Source organism: Monodelphis domestica, chromosome 7, assembly GCF_027887165.1.
Source record: "Monodelphis domestica isolate mMonDom1 chromosome 7, mMonDom1.pri, whole genome shotgun sequence".
Taxonomy (NCBI): domain Eukaryota; kingdom Metazoa; phylum Chordata; class Mammalia; order Didelphimorphia; family Didelphidae; genus Monodelphis; species Monodelphis domestica.
In genome coordinates, this window is record NC_077233.1 from 139,026,038 (window position 1) to 139,051,312 (window position 25,275).

The window sequence follows — 25,275 nt, forward strand, 5'->3', positions numbered from 1 at the left end:
CCAGTTCAAACACTGAGGGTTATGGATGTTATTTCCCAAACCTGGGCTGACTGCTACTTCCAGTAGGACAGAAGTAGACCTGTTTTCTCATTCCTAGATCTTCCCTGCCAGGTGAGTGAGACCTGGGGGGAAAGAACAGCAAGCGTGGGCTACTCTCATTTCTTTAAATCAACTCCCAGAAAGGGGTGGCCAACAAATTAGGACTTCCTAACTTCTGGTTCTTGACTTGCCTACTAGTTTGTTTGTTTTTTTATTCTGTGCAAGACTAGAGAAAGGCCAAAGGGGATTTGATTCTAAGATTGGCAGTTGGGAAGTGAGGTCATAAGTTTCTAGTTGAGGGGAAGTTCCGGAACAAATTCACATCAGTTCCCACTGCTTAGATAGGTTCCCAGGGAAGTCAAGATGTAAGGACACTTATCTGTCAACTCAGCAGGCTCTCCCATCTGCCTTATCCATCCTCCCCTCCCTTTTTCCCCAGATCTGGTAAACCCCTTGAGGTGGTGGGGTGGGAGGGGGAGAGTGGTACAATTCTTTTGTTCTGGAGCACCCTTCCCTCTCACATTTTGCCCTAGAGTCTGTGCTGGTTCAGAGCAAAGAGATGTTGGGATGAGGCTAGGAAGCCATAAGGAGAACCAGTGAAGCCAGAGCCAGTCTATAGGCTATGAAAGACATCAAGGAATGTGGATCAAGGAGGTGTGCCAGTGAAGTCTCAGGTTTCTACTCTCCTCTCAAGCTTTGTTTCTAAATCTATTAGATGGGAAGTTCTGTGTCTGGAACTTAATGGGGAGGGTTAAAAGTTAGTTTTAGTCTAGAGATCATAAATCTAGAGTGGAGAGAGACCTCAGAAGCCATGAGTCCTTAGCTTAGAGTTACACAGGCAACAAACACTAGAATCAGGATGTTTGTCAAATGGGGGGGTCAATGGCAGGTATCATCCAACTTTGGAAGGCCATTTGATATCAAGGGCATTAACTAGCCTAGGCAATCTGGGACAATTTCATTTAGAAATCTCTTTCCTCATCTGATAATGAGGATAATATACTACCTGTTTCACACACATGTAAGATCAGATAAGGTAATACAGGTACAGGAAATGCTTTGTTAATCATAAAGGGAGCTATTTATCCTTCATTCTCTTTTAGAATTGGAGGTGATGGTTTGAGAAATCCCTTTTCAGAGAGCTTAGTCTTAGCAGGCTAGAGTCAGCTTCTTTCTTTCCACAGGGGCTAGATAGCTCAGGATGTCTTGACTTTCATGAATCGCCTTGCCAATCACAGAATTTCATATTTGGAAAGGACCTTAGGATCTATCTGGTCCAAATTATATCTGAAAAAGATTGTTACTACAACTAATACCCCCAAAAGTGGCCATCCAGCCTTTGCTGGATCTGAGATCTTGCAGTAATTCAGGAAGGCAAGGGAAATCCCTTCTTCTCCAGGTATAAGGCATGCTGCCCCATTTGTTGTGTTTCTGAATGCAGGGGCTTGTTTGTATTTCCCTCTTACCCTAGGATTGTATCAGGCCGAAGCCACATTGCCACTATGAGCAGCAGCTCAGTCACTCTAGAGGACCTGGAGCTCTTCCTTGATGATAGTCTGAAGTTCCCAGAATCCCTGGTTCCAGATGAGATCTCTGATGGTTGTGAGTATAGCAATAGAGGGTCTTCCATCGTGGTTCCTGAGCAAGACACTCCAAAACGCTGGAAGCAGCTAGAGCAGTGGTGGGTACCTGAAGTTGGTCTCCTCACCTGGGGTACGGTTTCTCTCATACCTAGCTCTGGACAGTATGGCTTTGGGAAGCCAGAACAAGCTCCCAACTTCCTCGAGGTGTCTTGAGCCCAGAATCACCCTTTTCCTTTGGGGGTGGGCTTCTGAGTAGGGTTGCACTCCTTAAATTCCATCCCCTGTACCTTTTCTGGGTGAATGGGAGAGGTACAGTGTTAATGCACCTAAGAATGCACACTTTCTCCTCCTGGTTATATCTGTCTGTGGCTGACTATGCCCATCAGCCTGCTGCCTCTCAAAGCCCTTGTTCCCCTATCTCTGACCTATGGCCTGACCACTCTGCCATTATCCTGAAGGGTGGCAGATTTGCAGGCTGAAGTGATCTGCCTTCGAGGGCAGAAGGAGCGTTCAGATCAAGCTGTCCTGGGTTTGTTGCGGGAGCTGCTTCAGATTCGGGCCCGGATACAGATGCAAGACTCTGAGCTGGAGATGATCCGGGATGAGGTGAAGTTGCTCACACGAATACCAGAGAAGGAAGCCTGTGAGGTAAACTTGCCATCCACTCTCAGCTCTTTTTGAAGTTGCTTTCTTTTTGTGTGAGCTGCTGTGGGCCAGCAAATGGCCAGAGGCTCTCTTGGAGCCATCCTTTTGGTCTGGTCTTCTTGACCCTTCCTTTGCCATCACAGGCCCAGTTTTTCCATTTGATGTAGAATGTTCTGGAAAGTCAGTTCCTTCTGTCTTCTCCCTTCCTTTCCCCTCCTTTCAGGCCTCCCAAACCTGAGCATCCTCCAAGCAATCTTGCCTTCTTTTTATATCTCTTTGTACTTATCCTCAAACCCCTACTTTCAAAAAACGGGACAGCTAAAGGGATAAAAATCAAACTTTAAAATTTGATGGGAATTTAGGGATCATCCCCAACCCCATCATTGTACAAGTGAGAAAACTGACTCACTAGCATCGTGTCTTCCCCAGAGCTACATTCCCACTTGTCAAGCCTCAGAGGTGCAGAGAAATAACTCCATCTTACCCACGATTTTCCCCTCCCTCTGGCACTCCTCGCTGTCTGGACTATGAAACTCCAGGTCCCATTCTCCAGCTGTCAGACACCGTAGACTATTGTGGAAAGCCACAGAGTAAATCCAAAAACTAAAAACTAAACCCAGTGCCCAAATTCTTCTCTTTGTAGCTATCCAGTGCTACAAGTCAGAGCCAGATGGAGTTAATGGAGAAAAGGTACACGTTCTCCCTACGTCCTGAAACCATCCACTTGTCCATCCCACATAAGCACTGGAGTAGAGTTGGGAGGCATATGAGTGATGGCCCAAACAACTCTAGGACAGGGATTTTAGCACCAAAGAAGGGGGGTGGGGGTGGATCCTACTGTCCTTGGTTCAGGAGCATTTCCCCAACTACCCTCTTGACAGCAGAGGCGTTCCCTTGCAGAAGATAGCCAGAAAGGAAAGATATTTCCAGGGCTTCCCCTCTCCCCCTGCCCAACGGGTCTACTCTCTAAGGAAAGTTATGGCCCGAGGAACATCACCTACTGACAAATCCACCCCATTGCCTTTGGGTGTGGGAGGCAGGAGAAATCTTCAGGTCCCCAGGTGGTTCAGCAGATCTCATTGACCAAGATGAGGGCCTCTGGCTGGTTTCTGTGGAACAGCCAGTGGTATTCAAGCTTTGCAAGGAAGGTTTTGGGCCCTTTTGTCCCTAGAGGTGTAATGGAGCTGGGCAGCTGTCCACTCCCACTCTCAGCCCTGTGCCACCAAACAGGTGGGAAGAGGGAGTCAGGGCTGCTCAGAAGTGGAGGATGATTTCTATCTCAGGTTGGTGGAGGTCCGAGAGGCCCTAGTCCAAATTAGGCGGAAACAGGCTCTCCAGGATAAAGAGAAGAAGAATTTTGAGGCAGAACTAAACCTCAAGTAAGTATGTATCTAGCTTCCTTTTTCCCTCCTCCAGATCCTTTTCCCTTCTGATATATATATATATATATATATATATATATATATATATATATATATATATATATATATATATATTTACTCATAGCTTCCTTGACCTGCTAATCCATAGCCATCTCCCTCCTCTGAGTTCCTGTAATCGTTAGGGTCTTTTTACTCCATTCTACAATTTTTGGGTAGGGCCTTGAAATGAACATTCCATTTGTCGTTGACTGGAACAGTGACGTATATTGTTTTACTTTTCACATTTTCTATCATATTTCTCCAGCTAGACCATAATTTCTTGCAGCCAAGGACTATGCCTTCTCCATCTTCTGTCTTCTGCATGTGACTAAGCCCAATGTAGATGCTCAGTAAAGACTTGTTGATCACTGAAAGCAAACTTGCATGGAGGAGAATAATATGAGATCAGGATGGAACAGTAGGATGATACTAGGTTGAGTTTAATTTAATTCGGCAAATATTTATGAAGCACTAACTCTATGCAAAGCACTGTGCTGGTGCTAAGGATTATAGAATTGTTCTCAAGGAGCCTCAAGTGGGAGATGGAAGGAAGACAAGTACACAAATAACCCTGATAAGAGATAGGAGTGGGAGAGAGGATTCAAGCACAGTGCTGAGAGAAATTTGAGGGAGGAAGGGAGGGAGGGAGCTCACGTTTATCTGGGGGCAGGGGGAGGTTGGAGAAGGCTTCATAGGGAAAACGGCCCCCAAGTTGGGAGTTGAAGGAAGGGAGGAATATCCCCAGAGAGGGAGGGGGAGTCTCCAGGACAGGGAGATGGCTGAGAGCAGGATGAACAGGTAGGAGAGAGCAAAGGGCAGTTTGTTGGCTGCATGGGAAGAACATTAGTATGAGAAGAAGGCTGGAAAAACATTTTGGGGTTAGATGGTGAAGCAACTTTTGGGGCAGAATCAGTTTATGTTTCCTTTCCTTAGAAGACAATAGGGAGCCTCTGAAAGCTTTTTAATAGACAAATTGCATGTTCAAAGGAGTGCATGAAGAAGATGATGTGTGAAGAATAGTTTGTTGTGGATTAGAGAAGGACTGGAGAAACTTGGAGGGAACCAGTATTATAGTCATGTAGGCAGCTAGGTGGCGTGATGGATAGAGCACCAGGCCTGGAGTCAGGAAGTTGGTTACTCATTTTTCTGTCCAGTCTGACTCTTCATGACCCGATTTAGGGTTTTCTTGGCAAAGCTACTGGAGTAGTTTGCCATTTTCTTCTGTCTTGAGTTCAAATGTAGCCCCAGATAGTCCAGCTGTATGACCCTGGGCAAGTCACTTAACCCTGTTTGCCTCAGTTTTCCCATCTGTAAAATAAACTGGAGAAGGAAATGGCAACCCACTCCAGTATCTTTGCCAAGGAAAAATCCCCAAACAGGGTTATGAAGAGTCCTGTAAGACTAAAAAATGACTGCATAACAAAACGGAGAGATAAGGATCTTCACCAGAGTAGTATTCAGTTTGATAAGGCTATTTAGAGTAAGGAAAAGACAGCTGTATAGGAAAAGACTAGAAGGGCTCTTTGGAGCCAGACTGAGGAAGTCCATGCATACCAGACTAGGGAGGGCAAATTTTATTCCATAGGTAAAGAGGATTCATTCAAGGGATCTGAATGAAGGGGTGTATAAGGGCTAAGTCTGGCACTGTGTGCAGGGTAAATTGGAGGGGGAGAGAATGGAGGCTGGAGGACCTGCTCAGAGGCTATTGTAATAATCCAGGGGCCGAGGCTCTAGGAGATTTCTGTGTTTGCAGTTGATGTTCTCACCAGGCACCCGAGAAGGAGAGCCCCTTTGCCCTTTCTGTGATGCTGGCATAGGCTGTGGAGGCAGATCCTGTAAACCACAGGAACCTGGTTTCCTTTTGTAATTTTTGTATTCAGAAGTGAGGCTAGGCTTAGTGTGATGCCCAAATACCTAATGTCATGGAGGTTTGGATCCATCAAAGTTCTGTTCTTTTCTATCCCAACCTGAGAAGGATTCATGGTTCATACATACCCGGCTTTGGGGCGAAATGGCCCTATTGAAGGTCAGCCTTCCTATTGAAGGCTTCCAAGCCCAAATGGAGGAGGTGGCGGAGAAGACATTCTCCTTGAAAGGCTGAGAACTTGTTAATATCACGCTTCCCCCCCTCCCCCCCCAGGTTGGACAAGCTGAATGGGGACCTAAAGGAAGAAGCTGAGGGACGGGAAACAGCCTTCAGTGCCTTGCAGCGGAGCCAAGAGGAGAATGCCTGCCGAGCTAGTAGAGATATTGCTGGGGTACAGGTCAGTCTATTCCTCTCTTCTTTTTGCTATGCAGTCGTTTTTTAGTCTTGTAGGATTCTTTTTTAGGGAATCTATTAGCCTGAGGAGATTTGAACCTATAAGCTGAAGAAAGCCATGGGGGTCCCCGGGAAGATTACAGACCACCTGAATAGAGATGGATGAGGAATCTGTACCCAAATATTCATAGCGACACTTTTTTGTGGTAGCAAAGAATTGGAGATGGATCAGATACTTATCATTTGGGGGATGTCTAAATATGATAAAAGAAACATAATAAGGTCCATGAATGTCATGGAATATTACTACATGGTAAGAAATGATAAATAGGAAGAATCCATAGGAACATGAAAAGATTTAGCATGAACTGATTCAGAATGAAGTAAGCAGGACCAAGGAAACAATACACATAATGGCTACAAAAATGCAAATGGAAGGCACAATAAAGTGAAACAGCACTGTGTCGTTATAATGACCAAACTGGACCCTGGAGAAGAATTTAAAAAATGTAACTCCCTCCATTGCAGAGATGGAGGACTATAGGTGTGGATATTGCAGATTATTTTCCGGAACCATTTCCTCTTTTTTTTCCCACTTTACATTTTTCTTTTTCTTTTCTCTTTTTTTAAAAAAATCCTTACTTTTTGCCCTAGTAGCAGCTCTAAGAAGGACAAGGGCTAGGTATCTAGGGTTAAGTGACTTGCCCAGGGTCACATAGCTAAGAAGTGTCTGAGGTCATATTTGAACCCAGGTCCTCCTGACTTCAGGTTTAGCACTCTATCTACCATACTACCTCGCTGCCTCTTTATATTTTTATTATTGGTTACAAGAAATAGCTTTCTAAAGAGGGGAGAAAGGAGAAGTATATTTAGAAATTAATGTGATATAATAGTAGAAAAAGTAAAAAAAAATTTTTTTTTAATTTATTTTTTAAAAACCCTTACCCTCTTGGAGTCAATACTGTGTATTGGCTCCAAGGCAGAAGAGTGGTAAGAGCTAGGCAATGGGGGTCAAGTGACTTGCCCAGGGCCACAAGTGTCTGAAGCCAGATTTGAACCTAGGACCTCCTGTCTCTAGGCCTGACTCTCAATCCACTGAGCTACCCAGCTGCCCCCAAAATTTTTAAAGTAACAAATGTTTGGAAAAGAGATTACAAACCTAACTTGGAGGCATGCTATAGTAGTGATAGGGGATTTCCTTTATCTAGACGTGGGCTTTCTTTCAACTGTAGAACAGCAAATAAATTCTTGACTTGCTTAAAGATGACTTCATCCCTCAAAAGATGTAGATACAAATGAAAGGAACTGCTATTCTTTTTCTGATTTTGATCCACAAGGTAGATCAAACTGGTAGCTACAATAGGAACAATAGAAACCTTGAGAGGAAGTGATTTTACTATCAGAGAACCAGTAACAGAGCAAGGGAGGAAAGCTGGACCTGGTCCTACATTTCCCTTAGATTTCAGGAAGGGAGATTTCCAAAGATTCTGAGAAAAGGATCCAGAGAAATTAGCTGATAAGGGAAAAATGAGAATAAAATTCTAAAGACACACAAAAGAATCGAGTGATATGAGAAAAAAAGTGCAACTGTTTAAAGAAGTTCTCAACACTGAAATGAATGAAATTCTGAAGACACACAAAAGAATTCATTCCAATCCTATGAGGAAAAAAAAACCATGGACAGTATGCTTACCCCAAACTGTTGATGGCACAAAGCTATAAGGATAGTAAACCTGTTTGAATGCTCCAGTTAGCGTCCAAAAAATCTTGGCAGGCTTGAACATTGGGTCAAATCTAATAAGGTGAAATGTTATAGGAATAAATAAATTCCTACACTTAGGTATAAAAAGTCAATTACACAAGTGCAAGAGAGTTGGCAGCCAGGTAGTACAGTAGCTAAAAGCACCAGGCCTGGAGTTGGAAGGACCAGGGTTCAAAATCGGCCTCAGAGACTTCTAAACTGTCTGACTCTGGGCAAATCATTTAGTCCCAATTGTCTTGCCCTTGCCAGTGTTCGGACTTAGAATTGAAAGGAGGATAGAAGGTAAGGATTTTTAAAAAAGTATGAGTGAAGAGAGAAAGCGTGGCTGAATAGTGGCTCATTTGTTTAAGGTCTTCAAACAAAGAATGTATGACCCTGTGTTCATATGTTGTGTCTTATGTCATACTTATGCAAGTATGGTTTACTACAGGATTTGTAAGACATCTTCCAACTCTTAAGATTCTGAGATTCTATGGTTTTAAAGTTCATAGAATGCTCAAGCATATTGTTATTCAGGCATTTCAGTTGGGTCTGACTCATGATCCCATTTGGAATTTTCTTGGGAAATGGAGTGGTTTACCATTTTCATCATCAGTTTATTTTACTTATGAGGAAACTGAGGCAAACAGGGTTAAGTGACTTGCCCAGTGTCACACAGTTATTGTGTCTGAGGCAGGATTGGAACTCAGGTCTTCCGTACTCCAGGCTCTAGTTGCTCTATCCACTGCACCACTAGATGCCCAAGGTAGAAGGGAACTTAGAGCAGCCAGTCCCCTCCCCTTCCCCCTAACCCCTTCAATGCTTCAATGCAAGTGTATGTTGGTAATGATTCAGGATACATAATTGTGTTGTCTTTTCTTCCTAAAATTCTTAAAGACTGGAGATTCCTTTTGTGGTTTGATCCCTTTGACCACCAAGAAATTATTTCTTATGTTCAACCAAAATCTCACCTGCTTTAATTGAAACTTGTTTCAATTCTCCATAAGAATATAGACACAAATACTCAGTCTCTACCTCATAAAAACCCACTAAATACTCTTTAAAAAACCCAACAACAACCTTTACCTTCCATCTTGGAATTGATTCCAATTAATGGTATTAATTGGTATAAGTGACTTGGGTCAGGGTCCCAGAACTAGGAAAGGTGTGAGGGCAGATTTGACCCCAGGGCCTCCTGTCTCCACTGTTATATCCACTGAACCACCTAGTTGTGTCCCCTTACCCCTATTAAATACTCTTAAAGCCAATAGTTTCCAGTCCTATTCAGTCCCTGTAGCTTTGCCTTACAAGAACCAATGCTCTTCTGACGGACACCATTTTTGTTTTTCTTCTTGAAGTATTCGGTTTCTTCCTATCCTTCCAGTGTGTGGTGACCCAAACTAGACATGCTTCTCCAAGAAGTCTGCTAGTTCCTCCAGACTTTATTCATGTTATCTGGTGCTTTTCCTTCTAGATACCCTCTCTTTCTGGATTTCCATGACGGTAATCTCATCTTGGTTTTACGCCTGCCTTTCTGTTGGGAACACTCTCTTGATGTCAACTCAAAGGGGATGAACTGTCTTTTCAATGTCGATCACTCCCAAACCTAAATATTCAGACCTTGTTCCTCTTGGACTCTGTTCCCAAATGCCAGTTGGATGCTCTATGTGGATGTTCCATAGATATTTAGAACACAGGGGGTCCAAAATGAAACTCATTGCCTTCCCCTCTAAGTTCACCACTCCTAACTTTCCCTGCTTCTGTCCAGGGTCCCAGCATCCTTTCAGGCACTGGGGATCATAACCTTGGAGTGATCCTTCTTTCCTTCCTTCCTTCCTTCCTTCCTTCCTTCCTTCCTTCCTTCCTTCCTTCCTTCCTTCCTTCCTTCCTTCCTTCCTTCCTTCCTTCCTTCCTTCCTTCCTTCCTTCCTTCCTTCCTTCCTTCCTTCCTTCCTTCCTTCCTTCCTTCCTTCCTTCCTTCCTTCCTTCCTTCCTTCCTTCCTTCCTTCCTTCCTTCCTTCCTTCCTTCCTTCCTTCCTTCCTTCCTTCCTTCCTTCCTTCCTTCCTTCCTTCCTTCCTTCCTTCCTTCCTTCCTTATCATTTCTTTATCCAGCCAGTTGCCAAATTCTAGGCATTCAATCTCTACAGGGTTTCTCCCATCTCTTGTCTTTTCACATCTAGTAATGGACTTCAGGTCCTCCTTACTTCTCACTGGACTATTGCAATATTGCTAAAATGGGGTCAAAGAATTGGTTCTTGTAAGGAAAAGCTACATGGATTGAAAAGATTTGAAAACGACTGCCTTTAAGAATATTTAGTGCTTTATTTCCTGAAGGCAGAAACTTTCATTTTGTCTTTGTATCCTAGTACCTGAGACAATACCTTCCGAGGTGCTTATCCTGGTTTCAAATGTTGCCTCGGACATGTCCCAGCTGCGTGACCCTGGGCAAGTCACTTAACACCAGTTGCCTAGCCCTTATCACTTTTCTGCCTTGGCCCTCCTACTTAATATTGATTCTAAGACAGAAGATAAGGGCTGGGGTTTTTTTAAGTGCTTATGGAATTGAATTGTGTCCCAGGTGGGGAGTCAAAGGATTTCTTTCTGGTCTTATAACTTGCCAAATCATGTAAGCTCTCTGCATCTTATTTTCCTTGTCTGTGAAATGGGAATAGTTTCATAGAAGAGGAGTCTGGTGTTGGCAAAGTAAAGGTTCTCCCTTTGCTCTAGATTTGGGGGAGGTGTTTGTTTGGGGTTCTTTATTGGGGACCTCAGGCCGCGAGACCCAATCTGGCCAGCTTGAGCTTCCCCAGGGAGGAGTGCCACAGAGGCTGTCGAGGTGAATTTCTGCAATACAGCCTCTTCAGTTCTGCAAATAGTGACCCTGGACTTCTGGTATTGATATCAATATACAGGGCTTGTCTGAAGCCCTACGCACCAGGGCGAGCTTTCAGCTGCCCCCTGATAATACTAAGAGACACAGCTCTTGTTTGCCGATAGCTTAGCTGCCAAGTATCCGCGGTGTTCCTCTCTCATTGCCTGTGAGACGTCAGGATCGCCGCTGCACCATGGTGTGTGTGTGAGGCTCCGGGGCTGGGCAGCAGGACTCAGCAGCTCCGTTGGTGCTGGATATGGGGAGAGACGGCTGAGCTGCTCGCTCTCTACAGGGGCCTCAGTCCCGGGCACACCCCGGAGGCTTTCTGGAGAAGCTGTCCAGATCTGGGGCCTGGCCCGCATCCTTCCCAGGGTGTGCCGGTGCCCCTCTGCCCTTGGGCAGGGAAGGCCAGCCTCCGTGCTGGCACTGTTTAGAGAAGGCCAGGTAGAGGCTCAGCGAGGCCAGTCCCCTCACTTGACAGTTTCGTTTTCTCGCCTCTTCTCCAAGAACAGCTTTCGTTATACCAAATGATGAGGAAACTCAGGCCCAGGGAGGGAAACGTTTGCCCAAGATTTAGAGGAGCAGATTTAGGATTGGGGGTCTTTGAATGTCATTGCATTTCTTCTTGCCTTTTTTGAATTTAATTGCACTTTATAGTAAATGTGTTGTCATGGACACGAACAAAATCTTTTTTTAAGTGTTTATACTGTGTGTGTATGTGTGGAAATGTTATGATTTTTTTTTAAGCAAAATAAAGTCATTTAAAATGGAAAAAAAAACCCACAGGATACTAGTTTATTTATGGTTCACTGCCCCGTAGCCCTCTGAGAGTCTAGTCCTCTTTGAGTCCGATGGGGCTGCACCCCTCCTTGCCCAACTTCACGCCTTCTAAGGCTCCTTTGAGCCCCGGGCCCTGTGATCTCCCAGCCCGAAGGCTTTGGGGTTTCCAAGACCCTGGTGACCCTGGCTGCCGCACTGCCCTTTCTGCTCTCCGGGGGTCCATACTTAGGCAGCTTCTCCCCTAGGCACAGGCGCTTCAGCTTGGAGAGGAGATGAGTCTCAAGTTCCTGAAAAGAGAAGCCAAGCTTTGTGGCCATCTTCAGAAAAACTTTGTGGCCATCGATAAGGTGAGCGGGAGCTGCCCCTGGGCGCCAGCTGGGTCCCCTGGGACTAGCCCTCTCAGCAGAGGGCAGACTTCCCCAGCAGAAGGCTGGCGTGGCGTCGGGCTTCCCCGCTCCTTGCCCAGACCCGCATCTCGGGCCTTTATGGTCCGAGTGAGTTGCCCGCCCAAATCCCTGAACTAGAGCAGCTGGGCCGCCCTGACCGTGCCGGGACTCCTCTGGGTAGTGTTAGAAAGCCATGAGTCGTCCCCTTCAGCCTGGATCTAGACGGGCCGGCATTGGAGACGCGGTAGGGAAGGCACCGACTGGAAGGCCCCCCTACGCCCCAGTCCCCGAGAGGGCCCTGGGTGAAGGCAGCCCCTTGGGGACCCCGGGGTCCTCAGACTCAGCACGGAGCGGGAGGGATGGGAATGTCTCGCTGCAGAAAATGAAAGTTTCTGAGAACACAAGGCTCAAATCTGAGAAGAACCTATGGGAAGAACTGGAGGTCAAATGGCAGAAAATCCAGGTGCTCAATGAAGACCATTTTCGAAGCCTGAAGCACCAGCAGGAGGTTTGTTATTTGGTTCTGATGCTCAGGGCAGGACGCGCCCCGCCCAGACAGAGCCACCCGATCCCAGAATTCCCAGAGTCCTCTGGGAGGAGGGTGGTCCTGGCCGGAGGTGGGAGTTGAGCAGAGGCTTCCCCAGCGGCCAGTTGTGGGAGCCCGAGGCAAAGTCCTGGGCCTTGGTCACCACTCTGAGCTCCCTCCAATGAACACAGCAGGAAGAGTCTCGCCTCTTAGACCAGTGTCAAGCCTTGGATAATGCTGTCGTCCAGCTGACTGAATTTGTGAGGCAGAACCAGACATCTCTCAATAGGGTCCTCAAGGAAGAACAGAAAAATAGGTGGGTGTGAGCTGGACTTCAGAGCTGGCCCTGGCAGGTCCTTGTCTTCACTGACCAGAATGGGGGCTTCCTGAGGACTAGAGCCCCGAGACACCCTTTCACCCTTCAGGGCAGCAGCCCTAAGAATCAGGGAGCCTGGGCTGGTTCTTCCCCTCACCCTGTCCCTAGGGACACTTGAGTTGGGGACTCTCAGTGTTACTGTTGCTTGAGTACTAATGGTTCCTTTCACTGAAAGTACTAAATCTTGGCCTCTTTTTCATTTTCTTTTTTTTTAACCCTTACCTTCCAAGGCAGAAGAGAGGAAAGGACCAGGCAAATGGTATTAAGTGATTTGCTCAAGGTCACACAGGTAGGACGTGTCTGAGACTAGATTTGAATCCAGGACCACCTGACTCTAGGCCTGGTTCTCTACCCCCCCTAGTCACCTAGATGCCCCTTCTTGTTCATTTTCTTAGGGAGCTTACCCTGAAGAAAGGTGCTAAAGGAGTGGTAGAGGCCGTGTGCCTTAATGGACAGAATCCTGCTTTTGGAATCAGGAAGAATTGGGTTCAAATTCCTCCTCAGATATATACTAGCTGTGTGACCTTGGATGGATCACTTAACTGCTTTGTGCCTTAGTTTCCTCATCTGCAAATGAAGGGGTTGAGCTCAATGATCCCTAAATCCCTTGAATCTTTTATTTAAGTCTTGTCAGTCCTCTAGCTTTAAATCTTTGATCCCATGAATTAACAAAAATCAGAATGATAATGAAAACCCTGAGAGGTAGTGTGGGCCCAGAGGGCCCAGAGCCTTTCTAGTTCTGATTCTGTGGTCCTTTGATAAATCAGAGTCAGTGCCGGGCTCAGGACCTGGGATCCCCCTGGTGGATACCAGCCAAAGAGCTTCCCCCTGGGCACCGCTTCCAGGGGCACTCAGAGTCCCCTATCACTGTGATATTGTCCTCAGAGAAGCTCAGGAGCAATATGAGAAGGAGAGTGTGGAAAAATTTAACACCCAGCTGCAGACGGACATCTCCGCTGTCATGGAATCTTTTGACAGTGTACAGCAAGAAACTCGCAGTGAACTGGACAAGGTGGGTTGGGGTTAACCTGTGTGTGTATGTGTGTGAGAGAGAGACAGACAGACAGACAGACACAAAAAGACAGAGACAGACAGGCAAACAGAGACACAAAACAAGACAGAGAGAAATAGAGATAAAGGCAGAAAGATAGACAAAGACAGAGACAAAGAGAGATGCAGAAAGAGATAGAGACAGACTGAGAGAGACACAGAGATAGAGACAGACAGAGAGATGGGCAGAGAGAGACACAGGTAGAGACAGAGACAGAAACAGAGAGACTGAGGCAAAGAAACAGACAGTACTCTAAGGTATTTCCCAAAACAAGTTGCTATTGATCCTTTCTCCCCTCTCATCCAGTCACAGTTCTCTTAGAACTTTGGCTTCCTTCCTGGTCAGAGGCTGGTGGAGGAAGAGGAAGGGGACAGACCTCTTAGACAGCCATACAGAAAGTCACAAAACATCCGTGGTTTAAACTGAGTTTAAATCCTGCCTCTACCATTTACTAGTTGTGGAACTTTGGACAAAACATTCATCTTCCCTAAGCCTCAGTTTCTTTTCCTGTAAAATGGGAGGATTGGACTTGATCTAAAGTCTGTTTTCTCCAGCATTCAGAGAACACACCAACTCAACCTTAGCATGCAAAACTTTACCCAGGAAACCATAGAAGACACCAGAGAACTGTGGGAAGAGCAGGACCTACCTCTGCGCTACATGTGTGACTTTAGCAAATCTCTCCAGGGCCCAGGGCTTCAGTTGTCTCATCTGTAAAATGAGGCATTAGATCAAATGGCTTCGGAGGGGGGCCTGGAAATTCTAAATGCAAAACCCTTTCTCAAGCTCTATAACCTCTGCCACCTTCCCTCGCCCTTTCCTCTCAGCCCACGTGATTTTCCCCATCCCTATGGGATGAGACATCTTCAGAAAAATGACTTGGCTGAGCACTCAATCGTGTCAAATATTATTCCAGATCCAAGAAAAGAGTCAGGTCTTGGAGGAGTCCATTGGTCATTTGGTCAGGGAGGTCAGAGACCTGAGTGATCACTTTGTAGCTTTGAGCTGGAAATTTGATCTGCAGGAACAGACCTTGAACCTGAAAATGTCTGAGGTAAGTGCCCAGCGAGGGGTTTGGGAGCCTAGAGGGATGCCCCTATGGTGATGAGATTCATTTGTGTGAATGGGAAATTATCTGGTGCAGGCACCCTCCCTTCCCCACCCCCACCCCGTCCTGCTTCTTTAGTCTTAATTGATGCCCCTAAATCAGCCAAGTTACTGCTGTTCTTTGGGTTGCTGAGTCTTGTATATTTCTCCTTAGTAAGGGTTACTAGAGCAGTGTGAATGAAGGCTATTTCCACAAATTCTAGAAATATTTTTTTAAAAATAAACCCTTATGGGGGAAGCTGGGTTTCTCAGTGAATTGAGAGCCAGGCCTAGAGATGGGAGGTCCTAGGTTCAAATCTGACCTCAGACACTTTCCAGCTGTGTGACCCTGGGCAAGTCACTTGACCCCCATTGCCTAGCCCTTACCACTCTTCTGCCTTGGAGCCAATACACAGTATTGATTACAAGACGGAAGGTAAGCGTTTTAAGTTAAAAAAAAAACAACAAAAAACAACTCTTATGGGGGCGGCTGGGTAACTCAGAAAATTGAGAACCAGGCCTAGAGATGGGAGGTCCTGGGTTCAAATCTGATCTCAGACACTTCCTACCTGTGTGACCCTGAGCAAGTCACTTATCCCCCATTTGCCTGCCTAGCCATTCCCATTCTTCTGCCTTAAAACTGTAGTGAGTAAAGTCTTAATTAACTGAATAATTAGAGATTCTTGATAAGTAGAATAAATGGTTGGCTAGAGAGATTTTGTTGGATGAGCGAGACTCCTTAAAATCCAGATGGTGGAATTCATTGGGAAGGAATTCTCAGGTTCTCCTTAGGAGGAGCAGTTAGGAATTTCTACACACTCTTTGAGTTTGAGACTCAGAGGGTGGATGGTTGGCGGTTTTCCCCTGCTGTTCCTTGAGGATTCTGGAGAGAGCTGGTTGGGAGTAACATCTTGAGAGCTGAGAAGAATTGGAGAGACATTAATCTGACATAGTGAGAGAAAGCTCAGGCTGTTTCCCTGATTCTACTGGAAAGGGCAGAAGAGGACATACTGTCTGTGAAATCTGCAGTCTCTTTTCCTGTCACAGTTTGAGCTTGGAGCCTGGAGTTTTAGTTGGGTTTTTGGGGGTTCAGTTAGAATTCTTAGTTTAGGGAAATATATATAAAATTCAACATATTTTATACCTTCCTTTACTTTTCTTTCCCTGCATCTCATAGTCACAATAAATAGGTTTTTGTATAATCAGTTTCCAGAAAATTTTCTTCAAATGACCAAGATCAGCCATTTTCTCTAACTGCCAACAACTGAATTCCCTTCACATAATAGCCTACCAGTATCTATCAACAACTATTGACAACTATTGATACCAATACCAATCAATGTAAGGGTCAATATTCCCCATAACAAAACCAATACATCGTATTGATTCTAAGGTGGAAGGGAAGGACTTCTAAATCAATAAATAAACCCTTACCTTCTATCTTAGTCTCAATTCCAAACAGAGGAGCAGCAAGAGCTAGGCAATCGGGGGTTAAGTGACTTTCCCAGGGTCACACAGCTAGGAAGGGTCTGAAGTCAGATTTGAACCCAGGTCCTTCTGACTCTAAGCCTGGTGCTCTAACTCATGATGCTATTGCGCTGCCTCCGAGTTCTAGAAATTTTAAAATGAGCAGGTCTGATCAATTTCCTCTACCCATTTCATTTCCAATATCTAGTGGCAAATGTTTTTCCAAATGGCTTGATTATAGGATAAATTCACAGCATTGAGGGACAAAGGAAGAAATCTACTCTAAGACATGTATGTCCAAACAAGAAGTATTAAAGAATATTCTTGTGGGGAGCTACTTAGTATCAATTCTAAGACAAGGTAATTTGCCAAAAATACAATAAAGGATATTCTTCATAGCTAGCTGGAGAAGGAAAGGACTCTTAGATCTATAAATACATTGACATGGGGGGGGGGGGGGTTGACAGCACTTTCGAAGATGTTTTCTAACTTTCTAATTTTGTGTAGAGAAAGACCCTTTTCTGAGGTGTCTTGGAAATGCTCTTTCACTTTTCTGGAGCTCCAGGGCATTGACTGGTGGGAAAGCTACCTGTTTCCAGTTTTAGACTTCGAGACCTTTGTGGGTTTTTTTTTAATCCTTCTCTTCCATCTCAGAATCAATACTGTGTATTGGTTCCAAGGCAGAAGAATGGTAAGGACTAGGCAATGGGAGTTAGGTGACTTGCCCAGGGTCACACAGCTAGGATAGTGTCTGAGGCCAGATTTGAACCCAGGACCTCCCGTCTTTAGGTCTGGCTCTCCATTCACTGAGCTACCTGTCTGCTTTTTGATTGATGGATTGAAGGAGCTTGAAAGAGAAGCAGGGAAAGAGTGATCCCTCCCATGGCTGACTAGCCTGGGCTGAACTCTGAGAAACTCTCCTCCACATAGGTCACCCTGAGTTTATGCTAAAAACACAGGGGTTGCTTGTGGCCCACTTTTTTGTTTCCATTCTTAACTCTTCTGAACCAGTCGGTCTCCTTGCTCTAAAGCACGATCCAGATACAGAGGGTCATTTATTCTACTTCATATATTGGGCTGCCCTGCGCCTGTGAGAGTCCAGGAAGCAAGAGCCCTGGGTGTTGCTAGAATGTGCCCTAGCAAACACTACCGTCTGACCCCAAGCCCTTGCCTGTGGAAAGTGTCCAGCACTTGGCATGGCAGGGTTTTGTTTGCTCAAGCTAGCCAACCCTCTGAGCACCGTCACCTCTTCCACCACGTATGTGCTTTGTGTGACTGGGGTTTCTAGTGAACCCGTGATGTTCGGAGACCCCCAACATCATGTTTCTTCTTCTTGGGACCATCATTCAGCACCTACTGTAGGTAAGGACCTGAGCGAGATTCCGAAGTCCAATAAAGCCCTGGGGAGCATTCGATATCAGCTACAGGAGGGAGGTGCACACCTGTGGTCTCTGAGGCTGGGAGGGCTGAGGCTGATGGATGGTTTGGGTTCAGAAGTTCTGCACTGCCATAGGGTATCTACCCAACTGGATGTCTCTACTGCCTCTGGCACCAAGTGGTGAGCCCCTGGGAGCAGAGGGGGACAGCCTGAGGAGGTGCAAACCAAGCCACGTTAGAAAAGAACTCAGATCAGCAGTAACTGCTGTATTTCTATGCCAGATGAACTTGGGAGATCCATTTAAAACATCAAAGCCCTGCAAACAGCTGTAATCGAGGGCAGAATTTAAGTACGTAAATCAAAGTTAAATACGGTCATGGCGATGATGATGGTGAGAGATTGGGGAAAGGACTTTTGGATAGGGAAAGGCTTCATGATAGACGTGGCTCGGCTTTGAAAGAAGGGGAATACTTCAACATGCTGAAAGATGAGGGCAGGGGACAGACCCTTTCAGGCACAGGAGATGGCATGTGAACGGAAACCGAGAAGAGCAGATGAGATAGAGAACTGTTAGAAGTGCAATTTGGCAGTAACCGAAAGAGCACAAGGGACGTGGGCTTATAACGGCGTCGAGGAGAAGTAACTGCTAGCATCTCAGGAAGTCCGGAACAGCGCGCCCTCCAAGGAGAGCCTCATTTCAAATGATCAGAGGAGGTAGATTGCTCTGGTGGGATGAAGAAGGATTTATAATAGAATTGAGTGGCAGGGGAGCAGCCGGTGGATGGACAGCCAGGGCTGTCCAGGAAGTCTGGCCTCGGACACTTTCCGGCTGTGTGATCTCGGGCAGAGCACTTGACCCCAGTCGCCCAGCTCTTCTCCTCTGCCTTGGGACTGATTCTTAGTATCAGTTCTAGGACAGAAGATAAGGGTTTTAAAAAATGAATAGAATAGAGTTTCTGAAGAGCAACGGAAAGTGATGGTCTATTTTGCCTCTTATTGCTTCAGCTGTTCATGTATGTTTCATCTCCCTTTGTGGACTGTAGGGTCCATGAGGCCAAGGACCACGTCCTTTTCCTTTCTGTATCCCCCTGTTCCCTTTGACATGTATTGCCCAATGCTCTGCACGGTGTCGACATAAAAAATGTGCTCCATTCAATGGAACTTGCAAGAAGCTGAAAGGGGAGGGGATGCCAAACATGTCAGATGGACCAGTATTAGCAGCCTCTCTGCTGCAGAACAAAAGTCTCCCCCCACCATTCTGCCCTGATGCTTAGGGCTGGGCTCCCACGGGAGACATGGGACCTCCAGGCTTCCACACTCACCCTAGGGTTAGACAATCCAGGTCCAAAACGAGCTCATTATTTACTTAGTGCCTACTGTGTGCAGAGCATTGTGACAGGCTCTGGAAGTGATCTTATCCAACTCAGCTAATGTTTAGAGAAAATATGGTTCCCAAGAATAAGATACAAAAACAGAGACGATAATACGGGATTTAACCATGATGAATGGATCGAAAGAGCTTCCAAATGAGGCTGTGTGAGTTTTTAAGGGGAAAGTTGTTACTAATCTGGAGCATGAGAGCAGGCTTCTTGAGGAGGGTCAGACTAGAGTTTTCTGGGGGGTATTTCTGTCCGTCCCTGCTTTGGGTTTCCCTAATCAGGAGAATATCCTGTCCCTGGACATTGGCATAACCGCCTTGATCCTTCCCTTTAAATCTCCGGTCCTCTCAGGCTGGACTCCAATAGGCTGCTCAGGGCACAAGATAGAGAAAGGCTAAAAGGACTGGAGCAGGGTCACTGGGCCACTTTTGCATGGTTCCTACTGCCCCAGAGATAGTTTTCTTCCCTGGAGTCTCCAGACATGGCAACTGGCTGAGAAACAGCCACTGACCCAACAGCTCCTGGCTGACTTATAGGGATGTAAAAAATAGCCCTGAATACCAGGATCACCTTCCTGGCCCCTGAAGCTGAACCCATCTTCTAGGGCCCATCTACTACTTGTTCCTTCCGACAGAAAAAACAGTTCTTTACACTCTAGGACCCAAGGCGGGTGTGGTGGGACTATATTTCAGGCAAAGAAGGAGTGGTCAGAGGAGGATAAAAGAGCACTGGAGAAATTCATTCAATGGCAGAATGAGACGATTGTGCAACTGAAAGAACTACAAGAAAAAGTGGAAAGCTTCCTCAAGCAGGTTGGTGATGGAACCTTAGAATGGCTCTGAGCCCAGGCTTCAAGGAAAGGTAGCTCATGGAGATAAAGGCATTGAAGCCTTCTCTGCCATTTTCCTTTCTCCCTGACCCTCCCCCACCATTTTTATGTGTCTCTCCTCCATCTTTATCCTGTCATCACTTGCGTCTCTCCCCTATGTTCACTCCTTTCTCTCATCTTCATTCCAATGCTTTCTCTCATATCCCCCCTTCACCTCTCTCCACTCCTTTTTGTTTCTCTCCTTCCCCTCCTACCAAAGAGCACTGGATTTGGAGCCAGAAGACCTGAATTCAAATCCTGGCTCTTCAACAACTTATTGTTGTGACCTTGACTTATTTTCTTCTTTCTGGTCCTCAATTTTATCAGCTCTAAAATGAAGGGGACGGGGCAGCTGGGTGGTTCAGTGGATTGAGAGCCAGGCCTAGAGAAAGGAGGTCCTAGGTTCAAATCTGGCCTCAGATACTTCCCAGTTGTGTGACCCTGGGCAAGTCACTTGCCTAGCCCTTTCCAATCTTCTGCCTTGGAATGTATACATAGTATTCATTCCAAGATAGAAGATAAGAATTTAAAAACAAAATAAAATGAAGGGGAGAAGAGTTGGACTAAATGACCTCTCAAGTTTCTTCTAGCTCTAAATTGAGTGGTTTCATGATCTTCTCTATTCCTCCCACATTTCTTTCTTTTCCTCTCCTCATCTGTTGATTTCCAAGAACATTTACAACTATGAGTAGTCCTAGGTGCCAATTGGGGGAGGGTTGATGTTATATCCCTTAGTGACCACCATTGTGAGTTTCTCAGTATTGCTCAGGATGCCACACCATACTCCAGTGCCTGTGGGTCTTAGCTCAGAGTGCTGTGATGTACCTAGAGTTCCATACTCTTGGGCACCACACTTCCCCCATCTCTTTTTGCCCCTGTTGAAAAAATTCCCAATTCTGGCTCTGACTTTGAGATAACTTATATCCTATAGGCAGACACGTTAGGTGGTAGTAGAGGAAGCAAGGACCTGAGAGAAACATTGGGAAAAGAACAAAATCAGGAGACAGTGGACAAGCTAGTGATTATGTCTGGGAGCTGGAGATTTGAAGATATGATGTGAAAGACAGCTGGTGTCCCCCGACCTCAGAACTTTGGTGTTCCCAGCTAGAAACAGCAAATTTCCCCTCTCAGGGCGGCTTGTGAGTGACCGTGGGCCTGCTCTGGCTGGATTTCTTCCCACTGTTTTTCAGGTAGCAGATGTGAATGACAGGTGCCTCCTCCAAAGAAGTGACTTTGATCAGAGAATAATCACAGAGAGCAGAGTCCGGTAAGGAAGCTTCCAGATGCCTGCCCAGGACTTGGGGAAGGCCCTGGGTGGTGGCATAGCCCACAGTTCTCTCCTGGGAGAAAAGAGGCACTCTTGTTGCTCCACTGGGTTTTGGCCGGTGTTGGTTCTCACCCATAAGGATCCAAATCCTGCCCCCACCCCCCCAGGGTATACTCTGCCATCTCCACTCAATCTCTGTTGCCTGACAACTTTATGAGCACGTTTACCAGCCACCACTCATGGTAGGAGCTGGCATCAGGTCCAAGGCAGCTTCTCAGGCTAGGCCTCTGTCCCCTCTTCCCAATTGTCTGGGCACCCCCACCCCAGCCCAAAGAGGGCTGAACCCTACTTTCTTAGCTTGTCTAGTGTTGATTTCAGAAGGGAGAGAATTAGAAGGTCTCTGCTTTTTCTTGTTCGCTCTCCCCAATCCATTGCTTTGTCCAGACTAATGGAGAATCTGAGAAATACTGATCAATGCAGGGCTGTTTCTTCTCTCCCACCAACTATACCTGTTTTCCATCAAAGGTCTCCAGTGGGAGGCCATGGAAGGAGAGCTGCCCGAGGAAGGCATTCCTTAGGTCACTTTTCTCTTTGCCCCCTAATGATTATTTGTCTTTTGGGGTTGTGGTGACCTTCCTGTGGCCTCTCGAAGACTTGTACGTAGCGTTAACTTGAGTGCCGACCCAGAGCCCATTATGAACATTCTTTACACACACAGTGTTTTTAGGACTCATCTCCCACAGCTCTGAAAGGTAGGTAGAGTGGAGGTTATCATCCCTATTGAGGAAACCGAGTCCCAAAGATGTTAAACCTCTTGCCGAAGGTTGCCCGGGGACCAAGGACTCTGGACTTCCACTACCACTCTCTGGTTGCCGTGGGACACCAGAGACACTCGATGGGCCACTCGATAGCCTCTGTGAGAGTCAGTTGTGGGCCTTATTAAGGATCTCACTTTATAACAAGAGCTCACTTCATCCCTGTCACTCACATTAAAATGGAATTTGTCAGATTGTAGAGGCTTCGAGAGCCTAATGAGGCCACAGGAAGAGTGCAGAGCAAGGACCCCAGACTATTCTGTCTGCCTGCCTCCATTGCGGGCACAAAAACTAGGAACAAAGCCTGCCTTAGCCCTAGCTTTCTTCCCTGCCTCAGATGACCCAACAGCTCTCCCTTGGACCTCGATCCCCCTCTAGCCAAGGACTGCTCCCTTCATCCCACCTCTGAGAGGGAGCAGGGGAGGTGTAGGGTGTCCCCATGTCCCTGCATTTGATCCGCTGACCTTTCCTTCTTTGTCCACAGGGATCGTGAGGTAGGGTTAGTGAAGCAGGAGTTGGCAGCGGTTCTGTCTGCTTTGCAGCTGCTCAAGGAGGAGAACCCTAGCAGGAAGATAGCCGAGATACAGGGCAAGTTGGCCACGGTACATGGCAGAGCTCCCTTCAAAGGGCCCAGCACCCTCAGGGCTAGCCCTCAACCTCAGACCTTCAGCTGCCAAGAGAAGGCTGCAGAACAGAGGGCTTTTAATTTGTTGAGGAGACATGTTCAGGAGGGGAGGTCTGGCTCGCCACACATGGCATTTAACCCTGTGGGAAGAAGGGCCATTTGCCAAGAGCCTGGATGTGGGGTAGGAAGGGACCCTGAAATGAGATTCTCATTCAGCTCCATGCTGATGGCATCCTTGAGACCCCTGAGCCAGCCTGAGCCACTCGGGTTGGGGCTTAGTCCCCCCCTCACCCCTTTCCCCAACTGCCCAGGTAGGGAGGAAGTCGACAGGCCTCAGGGGTTTCCACGCCGTAGTTGTGCTTTCATCTTGCAGAAGTAGGGAGAGAAAGAAGCTGACCCAGAGTCCCCTCTAAGCCTGGGACAGTCGAGAGTGGCCTTAGTTTTTCATATCATAGCTCTGGTAGGTTTTTTCTAGTTTCAGAGCCAGATAATGAAGATGGAAAACAACATACAAGATAACAAGACTATACAGAACCTGAAATTTAATACTGAAACCAAAATGGTAATGGAGCCTGCCCTGCCCAGACCCCTGCTTGTCTGACATTCAGCCATTGCCCTGCCCCTGGCCAGGGATTCCTTGTTTGTACCTCCTGCCTCGTCAGAGAGCAAACAAGATCCCCCTGTCCCCCTGCTCCCTCCCTGGGGTGGCCAGGGACCAGGTGACCCAGCCTCCACTTTCCCATGGCATTCCCAGGCCCAGGGGCCCCAGAGTGAACATTTACCTGGTCTATCAGAATCTCACCTTAGTCATCTTGGCCAAGAAGAATGTCTTCCTATGATAAGCCCCTTTCTGCTGACTTGGAGCAGTTTACTCAGAGGAAGATAAATGACTATTTGTTTAGTTGTCCTAATCTTGGCCACTTTTTGTTTGTGTTTCCTGACATTCCTTGCATTAATCCATCAACCACCCCTTCTCTCTCCCTAGCCAGGGTGGCCCTATCATCATCCTAATCTCCCAATATCTCTCTGCTGCTCCCATCAGAGGGTAGAGGAGATCGCTCACCTCCGAGAGAATGTGATGAAGCTGTGGAGTGACGAAGGACCCTGGGCCTTGACGCTTGGTAGCAAAAAAATGCTTATGTCCCTTGTGAGACAACGATTTTTTATCAAGGATGTGGGCCCTGACGAGGTCACCCAGATAAACAGATGGGGCCTATATCAGGCAGTGAGGTAGGAGGAGAGCTATGCCCGTTATGCTAAGCTAAGACACCCAGTGCTCTTTGGGTTTGGGGCTCCTGGGCTTATCTCTCCCAGGGCCCCAAGAGGCCTCCAGACAAGGAAAGAGGCTGTTCTGGGGAGGGAGCTTCCAGAACCAAGCATTTGTTAAGCACCTACTATGTGTCAAGCTTTGCTGTTACCAAGAGGGAGGCAAACGACCACAAAAGAAATAGTTCCCGTCCTCAAGGAATTTACATTGGAAAATGGGGAGGCAAAAAGTACACTCAGAGTTCTGGACAATGCCTTTTATGCTCTGAATAATAGAGACATCTTGGGAACTAGAAAAGGGAGAAAGTATCTAGGGCTGGGAAGCTGAATGAAGCCACTGTTTTCTGGGAGAGAAGAAGCCCAGGCAAATGCTCTGAGCAAAGGGGAGTAGTGTGCCAGCTCTGATACCAAATGATTCAAAATCAAAAGTTGCCCCCTCTGTCTAAAGAGGCTGCCTCGATAGACTAGTGCTAGGGCAAGAGGAGCCCCAGACATCAGAAACTGAAGAGTGTTAAGGACTGAATAAATCCGAAGGGGTGCAATCAGTCTGTGTTTCTGTTGCCAGGTGGCTGAAATGGAAAACAATTCTTTCCAAGCTAAAAATGAAGGGAAGACCAAGAAAATATCATCTCAGGGGCCCTGCTGGAGAAGCTTACAGTTCTGGAGCCTATTCGTTGGCGTGACTTTCCTCCCTTCCTAAAAGTAAAATGATAAGTGTCTTATAGAAAACTGACTAGGAATCATACTTTTGGGGGGAATGGATAACTTGGGGCAATTGGAATATTTGGTCAAATTACTATGCCCTGGGCTTTCAGTGCCAATGTGCGTTTCTTTCCATTCTCTGCAGGTAGAGACATAGGTGTTCCGCAGCCATCTAGTAAAATAGATTTTTAATTAAAAATAAAATGTAATTTTAAAGAAGAATGAATGCTATCCCTGAAGGACATTGAGCTCCCACTAGGCCAAAGACTCAGGAGAATGCATTCACATAATGAGAGCAATGTTTTTTGTCTTTACTGAAGAGAGACAGAAAGTCATGCCTCGAAGACTGAATAGAGAGAAATAAGCTGTTGGAAAAAAATAAAATCGAATTTCCTTGGGGATATATATATATATATATATATATATATATATATATATTTATACTAGGTACATGGCACAACTGGGAAAAAATATCTGAAGGCTAGGCACATGGTACAACTGGGAAATCTGCTCAGCTGAAAATTCAAGGGACCCCAGAGAGCCCTAGAGTAAATATATAACATGTCATGAGGAATTGGAGATACTTGCATTCTGTAGTCATCTCTTAAGGACTGCCATCCCAGTAGGATTTTGTTGAGGGTAGTGAGATGACAGGATGGTAGCTTCTAGGGAGAAGAAGCCTTAGTAGAGCCCAGATTCTACTTTCACCACTACTTGAAGACTCCAGGGAAGAAGAGGCCTC

The 25,275-nt window shown here is 46.3% G+C and overlaps 1 protein-coding gene across 12 annotated transcripts; it reads left to right on the top strand.

The window, feature by feature from the left end:
• Window positions 1–311: 311 nt before the first annotated feature.
• On the top strand, window positions 312–24,560 carry CCDC154 (coiled-coil domain containing 154). 12 transcript variants are annotated; one of them, XM_007499326.2, is made up of 18 exons: window positions 312–404; window positions 573–693; window positions 1,511–1,720; window positions 2,081–2,270; window positions 2,911–2,957; window positions 3,551–3,646; window positions 5,829–5,952; window positions 11,587–11,688; window positions 12,107–12,235; window positions 12,445–12,569; window positions 13,515–13,641; window positions 14,597–14,734; window positions 19,683–19,802; window positions 21,049–21,125; window positions 22,425–22,542; window positions 23,041–23,127; window positions 23,551–23,795; window positions 24,397–24,560. In XM_007499326.2, exons 2-18 carry the CDS (start codon window positions 662–664, stop codon window positions 24,512–24,514), a joined length of 2,085 nt encoding a protein of 694 aa, XP_007499388.1. In that variant the 5' UTR covers window positions 312–404; window positions 573–661; the 3' UTR covers window positions 24,515–24,560. The 12 variants fall into 12 exon arrangements, 10 of the variants coding, with proteins under 10 accessions (XP_007499388.1, XP_007499392.1, XP_016279651.1 ...); XM_016424165.2 differs by having other exon boundaries at window positions 352–483; XM_056805658.1 differs by having other exon boundaries at window positions 352–483; window positions 23,551–23,686.
• Window positions 24,561–25,275: the final 715 nt, after the last annotated feature.